The sequence below is a fragment of the Papaver somniferum genome, chromosome 3 (genome assembly GCF_003573695.1).
Source record: "Papaver somniferum cultivar HN1 chromosome 3, ASM357369v1, whole genome shotgun sequence".
Taxonomy (NCBI): Eukaryota; Viridiplantae; Streptophyta; class Magnoliopsida; order Ranunculales; family Papaveraceae; genus Papaver; species Papaver somniferum.
Genome location: NC_039360.1, coordinates 67,103,713 through 67,114,623, shown reverse-complemented (window position 1 = coordinate 67,114,623; position 10,911 = coordinate 67,103,713). Strand labels below are relative to the sequence as shown.

General features: G+C 34.8%; 1 protein-coding gene and 1 long non-coding RNA gene across 2 annotated transcripts; both read right to left on the bottom strand.

The window, feature by feature from the left end:
* Positions 1 to 463: 463 nt before the first annotated feature.
* On the bottom strand, positions 464 to 2,690 carry LOC113359538. The gene is made up of 8 exons (XM_026603153.1): positions 2,350 to 2,690; positions 2,177 to 2,267; positions 1,652 to 2,061; positions 1,383 to 1,473; positions 1,089 to 1,288; positions 919 to 1,043; positions 611 to 615; positions 464 to 568 (listed from the first exon to the last, which is right to left on the bottom strand). Exons 1-8 carry the CDS (start codon positions 2,688 to 2,690, stop codon positions 464 to 466), a joined length of 1,368 nt encoding a protein of 455 aa, XP_026458938.1.
* A 4,980-nt stretch (positions 2,691 to 7,670) lies between these two features.
* Positions 7,671 to 10,711, bottom strand: LOC113356391. Its single transcript, XR_003362960.1, has 2 exons — positions 9,204 to 10,711; positions 7,671 to 7,889 (listed from the first exon to the last, which is right to left on the bottom strand). It is a non-coding gene; the product is annotated as an uncharacterized LOC113356391 (long non-coding RNA).
* Positions 10,712 to 10,911: the final 200 nt, after the last annotated feature.

Here is a 10,911-nt window from a genome sequence, read left to right as displayed (position 1 = left end):
CAAAGAAGAAAGGGGTTAGCTTAAGGAATGACATTAAAAGTAATTAAGAAGTATTAGGACACATGGCATGATGTCATAAAGTGAAGGGATTTTGGGAAAGCCTATAAAAGAAAGGACAAGGTACAATGGAAGGGAAACTCTCTCTCTTACCACAATTGGTATAATGAAGTCATGTGAGGCAACTAGGACGGGTAGGACCTAAACCGAAATTTGGGTATTAACAAAAACAAACATCACTCATTGTGCTATGTGTGAACAAGGTAATCATGACACAAAAGTGTGTCCTTGGTTATATTCCAGGTGCAAGCATGTTCCCTTTAATGGTGTAAGAGCATTGGTTGAATCTAAAACAAATGAAAACTATAGGAAAATGTTCTTAAAGTGCACAATACCTACCTGCAATTATTTTGAAGGGTTTGAAGATGCTACTAACCATTGTAAATCTAAGTTGGTGTTGTTACCTTCAGATAAAAGCTGTCAAGCTTGTGGAGAAGATGATCACTGCATTGAAAGTTGTCCACTGTACCATCAACTTTGCTTCTCTTCTACCTGCAATTCCAGAATGTACCTGAAGATATGCAAAAATCAACACAACAAGGGAATAGCTTACCTTACCTGCCAAAAATGTGATGCTTTTACATGGGCAACAGATGTTATCTTCCTTGATGCAAAGGAGAGAGTTAGAGATTCAACACAACAAATGATTGACTTAGTTACAAAATTAGTAAAAGGTCTTAACATGTAACCATGCTTCATTTCATATGTAATACATGATTTAAAAAGTACTATTTCATACATAAAGATGTTCCAAAATAACATTGTTGTCCAAAATATAGATGTTCCAAAATAACATTGTTGTAAAAAGTCATAACCCTAATTACTGTAAACCACATAGTGCCATTCACTTCTTTGTCTGACTCTTGTTCTGCTTCTTTGAAGTTGTAGAAGCTTTAGCAGGAGCTTTCTTAGCTTTAGAAGAAGATGCAGCTGCTGTTTTTTCAATGCCAGATGGTTGAGATGATTGCTTCTTCGTAGGAGAAGGTCTGTCAAAGAATGTGAAGGTAACAGCATCTACTTAGTTTCTTTGCCTCTTAGCTTTTGGATTCTTTCCAACATCACCACCTTTACATGTAGTTTTGTTATGACTAGTTAATTTACATCTTGAACATGAATATACCTTTGTAGGTACTTTAGGCTCATCCCATGCTCTCCTCCTCTTAACTCTAGGCCTTCCGGATTTCCTGATCTTGATAACATATTCCAATTCAACCTCTTCATGTTCTTCCAACTACAAAAATAACAGTGAGTTACAATAACATTTAAGAAGGTTTCAATAACATTCATTTGAGTTACAAAATGACTACAAAATAACAGTGAGTTACCTCATGCCAATCTTCTTGAGGAGGAAATGGAAAGACAACTTCAGCATATGTGGCTCTGTATGCAACATCTGTGTAATAATGAGAGCAATACCTGCAAAAAAAAAAAACAAGGCAGTTAAAGTTCACAACATACAAACTTAGTAAAGTTGAGATGCAAAAAACAATTCTGATAAAGTACTTGCTTTGTCCAATCAGGTCTGAATGGATTCAAAGAACAAACATCATGTTGACAAACAAACCCTCTGAGTTGCCATTGTAGACAACTTCACTGCTTTTCTTCCAAGTTCACAATAAAAACTTCCTTGCTACCCTCATTTGTAACTTCATATAATTTACCACTCACACATGGGTCTACTTTAAATGCACCAACCAACTTACACAATTTACCAATCAGTTTGATAGCAGTAGGAACCAATCCATTTGGATTCCATTTTGCACTTTCTTTTCTCCTTTTGTGAAACAAACTCATAACCAACTGATTATAAAGAATTCCTAGTCTGCATATTGGTTTGTCCCTAAGGTTTTTTGCCATGGAATTAAATGACTCACTAAAGTTTTTATTGAGGTGTTCACACTTACTAGTGTCATCAAAAAAGGCTCTAGACCATGACTCAAAACCAACCTTTTCAAGGTACACCACAGCAGCAGGATTCTCCTTCTTCATATCTTCCATATGTTTCTGCATATAACAAACAGAAACCATAAACAAATTAGCAGGTTATAACACATATACAAACCATAAAAATCCATAAACATATCAACAGTAAGAAATATTATTGAGATGTTACATATACATGTTTGTTCTTGTAGCATTTGGCTGGATTCCACAATAAGCTATACAATTTTTGTACCTTAAAGTGCTGCTTGAAATTGTTATACAAGTGCCTGAAACAACAAAAACTTATAAATAGCTAGCACACTCTAACAAGATTAATGATCAAATCAAAACAATTCAAGAGAAGCTCACCTCCAACAATATCTGTGATGTGAGCCTGGGAACACTAAAGGAACAACTTCAAGTAGCCATTTTTGCCTATCTGAAATGAATGTCAATGGTTGTTCATGGCTTAAGAGTAATGGCTTCAAGTCAGTGAGGAACATTACCCAATTCTCAATTGTTTCAGCAGGAAAAACACCAATTTCTAATGTGATTAAACCATTTTCACCATCTAACCCAGTTGCAGCCATCAACACACCATCACACTTACCATTTAGATGACAAGCATCTAGCCCAATAACTCTTCTACACCCTTCCTTCCACCCTTTGATAGCTCCAGCAAAGCTTATTGTCATTGACTCAAAAGCCATGTCATCCTTACAATATGAGAAAGTTGCAACTGAATTCTTGTTGGAATCACACACCGTCTTACAAAACTAAGGAACTAGTTTGTAGCTCTCTTCATAACTCCCATACTTAGCTTCCATCACTAAGTTCCTAGCCTTCCATGCAGTATGATAAGTAAGATCAATGATATGAGAAGCCTTGAAATCCTCTTGAATTTGTCTTGGTCTTGGAATTACTTTTCCAGAGCCAATCTTCAACTGTTCTTGTATAACTTGAGCTACTAATGGAGGGTTTGCAGATCTATTCATTACCTTGTCTTCTACAATCCTTCCCTTGCAAGTATGGGTTAAGTTCACATACCTAACCTTAAATGTAGACTTCTTTGGTAGTATTGAAGAAAAAACAAACCACTCACACTCAACCTTTCCTCTATTGTCAAACCTATTTTCACACCAAACCCTAAGTCTAGTCCTGTCACTTTTTTCAGCCTTAAATTCACATTCATTTTTTACACAGAAAAGCTTAAGATGTATTTTGAATGCTTCTTTATCAGGAAAGGTAGTACCTACTATCATTTGTGAAGGATCAAAAGGTTGAACAAAATCTGAGTCATCAAAATGATCACCAGGTTTATCCTCAAAATCTGAGTTATCATCTTGGAAATCCTTGTAATATTGTGGGTCTTCTTCACCCTCTTTACCTAAGTCATTTACTTCTGCACCATCATCACTTGCATCATCATTATCTGCATAACAATAAATTGAATGAGTTAGTACAACAATAACTAACGCATCAGTAAATATTAAATGCACAAAAGTACAAAACAGTAACTCAAGTGTTTAGGCTATAAGCACCTTCAACTGCATTTTCACTTTCAGCATCACTTGAATCTTCATTGTCTTCATCACTATTATAAGCAGCTGCAGCTTCAGGATCTTCTACAGGATGGCACTCATCCAGTTCTTTGTTATCAAGTTGAACTACAACCTCATCTAGTTTTTTTCTTTCATTTTCTTTAACCAATATTCATCATCAAAAAAGTCATCATCAACTAAAAGTGGTTCCTCATCTACTTGAATTGGTGTACTACTTGATCCTTCTCTCAAATTATCACCAACAACCCTTGCTTGAGTAGGTTGTGAACTGCCCTGCCCAAACAACTTCCTAGCAGTGGCACCACCATCACTTTTGTTCTTCTCACCTCCAAGTCTTGGGCTTCTTCTCACTTGATTAGGTGACTTTGATACTGTCTTCTTAAGTGTGACCTCCCATTCTGGATTTTTAATCTTGACAACCACTTGAATGAATCCATTGCCATTTATCACATCATTTTCCCAAAACCAAAAAAAAGATTGATCATTCTTTAGAGTCCATGTATGTACATGTTCTGATATCCATATTAAAATAACTTCATCTATATCTTCCAAACACAACCTCCTGTGAACCATTTGCTGCAACATCCTCAGATTCATCTTATCTCTCTGTAACTTCTTGAAAGAAAACTCAATCTCACTGTCAGTACAATAAAAACTTATGTCTCTAACCAACTTTATTTTTCCCGTAGCAATGTTTCCACTGAAATATACAGGAATACAAAACAACATTATAAGGCATTCATACAAATACAAACCAAATACAGACTCCATACACATACAAATACAGACCCAATACACATACAAATACAGACAGAAGTTCTAACAAAATTAAACAATTAAAAAAATTTTATAAAAGACTTTCATCAGATTCAACTGCAGATTCTTCACATCATCATTTGTTTTCAATTTTAAGTGACACACAAAAACAAAAGGAAGATTCCCTTTGTTTTTCACAGACAACACAAAAGAAACAGATAAAAAATGATGAAAAAGTGAGGGTTTCAATTGAAAAAGGTATGGGTTTCACTTTATATTGATCGAAAAAGCTTCCAAATCATTTGGTTTAATCATGCAAGTACAGATCTAACAAAATCAAAACTTAGGGTTTCAAAATATCTTACCTGGACCTAACCTTTTCCATTCTGGTCGTCGCCATCGATGAAACCATTCAATTTAATCTTCAATAGACTGATCAAACCCAAAACATCAATCGATTTAACTAATTGATTCAATTGAATCGCCAAGCCCTTTTTTTTCTTCTCTGAGAAGAAGAAAGAGAAACAGAAGAGAGGAAGAAAGAGAGGGTCGGTCAAGATATGTCTCACCCTTTTAGATAAGTGATGGGTTTTTAGTAATTTGACCCAGTTTTTGACTAAGTAAACGCCCATTGACTCCATTATGCGGGTCCAAGTGGTGAAAGTAAACGGCGAGGGCATTTTAAAAAGTTTGAGAAAAAATGGGACATTAATTTTATGGGTTTAAAAAAAACGGGGGTACTTTATCAAAATTCCCATCTTTAAATCCTCACTCTTCGATTTAATCTTCAAAGTAACAACCTGCAAAAAGAAAATTGATTCCACATACCGGAGTCTGTTAACAATGGCAAATCAATGAATCTATCTTACAGATCTAGAAAAACTTAGATCCGTAGAAACGTTAAATCGTTGATCTAGTTTAGGTGTCCTTATATCAGAAGCGAAGGAACATAGAATAAACAAACTATGTGCAATCAAAGATTCAAAAAATTAATAATCGAAAACTAAAATAACAATGCAAATTTTGGTTTCCCACCAACGATACTAGTAGAGCTTCTTGATCCCACAAAAGTCTTTAAACGAGAGGTCGTAAGAGATTTCGCCTAATTAGGGTACTTTCCTCTCCGAATAGACGGCTCCACCAGAAAAAACAAAAAAATGAAGTTTGTCTGGCTCTTAGGATAATTTGCAAGAAATGCAAACTCAATTATTTACACACCAAGGTTGTTTGGACAACAAAGAAATTCCAAAACCGAAAATATTCTCAAGATATTCACATTAAAGTACCTAATTTAGGTTTTCCTATTTCCACTTAAATTCCAAACCATATTTCTGAAAACTCTCATAGAAAACTTCTATTATTAGTCCAGCATATTAACTAATTATATTTTCTAGAGAATATGCTTTAATTGATGGTAACTAAACATATATGATGAAAATTATAATTAAATGCTTTTCAGTTTTCGGACCTTGGATCACCTTGAGTATCAAGAAATATCTTTGAACAATTAATGATAAGAGTTATATACATGTTCAAATGTCGACATCTAGAAGATTCTCATCTTAGCTAACCGAAAACCCTAATTCACACACATCGTGAAGAAATATGTGAACCATAAAAACTTGGTTTTGCATACGAAACCGATTATACCATCACTCCAAAATATGTTGTGACCGGATATAACATGATTCCCAAGATAGGCTGTAATTGGTTACACCTTTCTCCACAAAGTGGCTTGTGACCGGTTACACCTTGCTTCCCAAAGGTAGCTTGTGATCGATTACAACTAACTTCCTAATTCATCTTGTGACCGGTTATACCTTGGATCCCAAAGTAACTTGTGACCGGTTATGACCTGCATTCCAATATAACTTGTGATTGGTTACACCTTGATTTGCAAAGTAACTTGTGACCGATTACAACTAGCTATTTTATATAGGCTATGACCGGTTATACCATAAATATCAACAAGTTAAGATAGGTTCTACCTTGTCATATTATATTGGTCATTCAAAATATATTTAATAGAGAGCCCGACCAATCATGATTTACTTTTTATTATGAAATAAGTTCATAATGTACTTCCTTTAAACAAATGTTATAAAATATCGTTTCCTAGTGTGAAATCATACATATATCATGCACACATAATCAAGAGATTATATACAAATATTATGTTGATGTCGTATTTACGAAGTTCCAAAAGATAAGCATTTATACTTCGTAATTCAATAAATTCCTTGACACTTTGATCATAACGTTATGACCAAGTCTAACCACTAGAGTATTATTTATATACAACTTCGTATGTTATGTTTTCAATATAATCCGACTTGAAAGATACGTTAGGTATGGAAACAAGATCAAGTCAATATTACTAACATCAAGAGGAAGGATGATGTTGTCGTTACTTCTTCACATTCTTTAGGTCTTCAGAGTAATACTTGTACGTCTCAACATTCCTAAAATTTCTAGTCTTACCTAAATGAAGTTGACTATAGTATTTAATCAAGTGACTCTAGATGAGTTTTGATACTAAAATATGACAACTAAACTTGAAATACCAACGCTTGGTGGGTTCAGCCGAGCTATGCTCTAATAACATATTTAAGTTACTCACTATGTCGACATCTTGAACGTTCCTATTTTGCAAACTCAATTTTCAAATCACACATTCCCTAAAGTGTACGTGACTTGTCGACATAGTGAGTAACTCATTTAGGTGGGAACCGGTTCTACCTTGATTCCCAACATAAGTTAGGATCGGTTCTACTTAGATTCTCTATATATGTTAGATCAGTTCATACTTAAGATCTTCGATGAAAACCGAGACCATGATACTTTTTGATTTCCTTTCGACTACGAAACAAGTTCGTACGTGTAGTTTCTTAAACTCATTTAATTAAACATAGCTTTTTTAGGTATGAAATTAAACCTATGTTCACTACACAATCTAGTAACGAGTTATAAAGATTATGTTGATGTCGCAATTACGAAGTCCAAAAAATAAGAATTATACTTCGTAACTCAATATACCAATATAAACACTTATCACTGTTAATATATTGTTCCTTGACACTTTGATTACAATATGATGATCAAGTCTATTATGCTAGAGTTTCACACATACAACTTCGCATGTTATGTTTTCAATCAAATACGACTTGAAATCTTACGATATAGAAACGGAAACAAGTTAAGTCATGTATTAGTAACCTCGAATGGAAGTATGTCGATACGTCTTCGTCGATACGTCTTCATCTTCGAAATCTTCAGATTTTCAAAGTAATACTTGTGTAGCGCCCCCAAAGCTATCAGCGGAGTAATCCAAAAGATTAACTAAATAAAGAGTCAGTAAGGATCTAAGTCATATACTTAAACATTCAATTAAGAAATCTGCTAAAAAACTAAACCCAAAAACTAGCCCCGCTCTGAAATATATATATACAAGAACTCATCTCAAATGATACAGATACAATGGTCATTTGGTTTAAAATATAATATACAACATAATAAACTTAGCAGAAGTTAACCAACTACGAACTCAACTCCTTGAAGCTTTCGCTGTGCAACTCTGATATGTCTCTGAAACTGAAAGTGGGAATGAGTGAGCACATCATCCCTAAAAGGGGTGTCCAGTAGAAATAACATTTAACTTTAAAGTAATCATTGGAATGATTTGGAAAACAATTCATGTTTTCCTAAAACATCAAATAACAACCAATTCACAGAAATAAACAATCATGGTATATGGAACTAACTCCTTATTCAAAACAATGAATTATTGGATGTCGACCAATTCCTTACACATCCAATTGTATACATTGACAATGAAATCTATTGGATGTCGACCAATTCCTTACACATCCAATAGTATATATTGATGTCGACCAATTCCTTACACATCAATGTTGGTGTCGACCAATTCCTTACACACCAAGGTAAAGGAGCGTATTATATATACCTCAGATGATAATGTTCATTTTCCAAACAATTGATGAAGACAAACAAAGCATTACAATTCCTTTCCAAGCAATGGAAAGATTAAAAGAATCAACAGTACTTTCAGAATTTGAAAAGAACAATGCACGGCTTTGGTAAACATAAACTTTGGTAAAAGAAAACAACAATAATCACAAAAGACTTAAATATAAACTCCCACCTCTTTTGATGACAAGTCATGTCTACCTCGAGATCCACGATTCATCCTTTGAATCGATCGTTGTTAATATAGACTAACTGTTAATCACACAAAAAATCCAAGAATCTAGCCAAAATGACACACACGAATCATACAAGTATATCTAATGGTTCTAAGCTCATTTATGACTTTACACTTTTTCATTATATATCTTTAGCATAGCTAAAGTTTACTAATTCAATTAGGTTTATTCTATAGCCCGTTAACTAAGTCTTATGAATATCTACAACTTTGTAAAAGGAGTAGAAAGCTAATTCAGACCGTAAGTGGTCCAACCAATTGGAAAAACTGATTCTCTACCCAAGTTCTCTAAACAAGTCCATTAACTAAAGGCCCAGTCTACCTGAGTGAACTAACGGTCAATAAAAGTCGAAGGGTCAACTAACAGTCAACATCAGACAGAGTCAAGTCAAGTCTACGGTCAACAGAGTCAAGGTCAGATCAACGGTCCAAGGTTAAAGTTTAACTCGGTCAAGTCTGGTCAGGTCAGGTCTTGGCTCACTGAGCCGAATCTGAGTCAGGCCGATTCAACTCAAACAAATACACTAAGTCAGCTTTGCCTGACTGGGCTGACTAACAACCTAATTATATTGCAGCAACAAGAACACAACCTGATTTTATTTTCTATTTATTTGATCACTAAACAAATACTTCATTCAAACAGAATTATACAATTCAATATACAATTGTAGTCTAAGCTTTACCTGCAATTGCAGTTCCAAGCTTTCACTAGAAAGATTCGACTTAGCATAATCCTCTAAACATCAACCACAATTCTAACTGCATCAGTTAACACCTTTAACTCAACCTCTAAACTGTACCGTCAAGCAATCCCATTACATCCATAAGATACATCTGCAATAACTAAAACCAAACACTCGACTCATCCAAGTTTGCTGCACATCTTCACTTCTGTAATCACATCCTTAACAAAGAACTCTACTCTTTTTATGTACCAAAACCATAACCACCACATACCCAAATTCCATTTACACTCCACCTGCACAGTTCATACATATACCTAGCTCATTCATCTAATTCTTATAAATCATCTCCAATCATTCACTTACACAATTACATTCACCCTGCATCTGCACTATTAATATCATAAGCATCTGCAACTGAATTCAAACCAATACAAACAATCACCTGCTATATCATATTACAACTTTAGTTCTATTCACTTCAACTTACCTCTCCTTTCTCATGTACCAGCTCAATTAACTCAGTACTCATCTGAAATTCCAATCTATTGAAGACAGCAACACCACCAGCTTTCGTCTTGTTCAGTAACTCTAAACCACCACTAGACCCAGCTTCGTTCCATATCAACTTCAGATCATAACTTCACAAGTCCACACATGAATCCAAAAATGAATATGAATAATTCCAGTAACTTAACTAAGAAAGCAGTTACCTTTGATTTAGCTTGCTCAATTACTGAAATCAATTCTTCTTTATCACCTAATTCGCAGAACTATCTCAACAATCCTCATCACCTGCATCGTTTCTCGGTGAACCCTAACTTAATTCCCAACTCAAGACTTCTCTAATTCAAACCAAGAACAGTAACCCAATTCTTCATATCAACAGAACCCATCATTAATTCAATCCCCTAATCCATCAATTTTAAATTATTCTTCAACCTTAACTCTAATTCAATCCAAACCCATCTTATATCAACATCCCATAACATCAATCCCATCTGCTAGATAACCTATGCGTTCTTCTTAGAAACCCTAATTCAATTCCAGAAACCCTAATTCACCGATTCTTCATCAAAACAGCCACACATCTTCAATCAAACCACAAACCCCCCCTTATACTTAATTCCATCTCATAAATCTTCAACCGATTTCAAATCTCAGAAACCCTAATTATTCACTCCTTCATTAAAACAACTCCATAACTCAATTAAGCATAAACTCTCCTTCTTCATCACTCTCAACAACCCAATACTCTTATCAATTCTATACAGACTCGAAATCAATCGAAAACCCTAATTTCTAAATCTCCTTGAATCAATAACGAACCCGACATCTCTATTTGTTCTTCTTCATAATTCACGACAACTACATCTCATACATCTACACAGCTTCACTAACTAATTCCCTCCAACAAAACCCAATTCCATCTCTCGGAAATCGACAGAGGAGAAATTATAGGAGAAGCAGAAGAAGGAAGAAAGAACGAGAAGAAAGAAAGAGAATGAAAGAAGAATAAAAGAAAAGGAATGAACTTATCTGCTTGGATCGGTTAGATAAGACCAATGAAATGGATTAAGACACCGGACAAAAAGATAAGGGCAGCCAGGTAGGTTCATTTTACTTATTTTCTATGAGGGGGGGTCCAACTTTGGACTTTTGACTCTAGTGGATACTCATTTTGCTGTGCGTCCATAATGGACCCCAA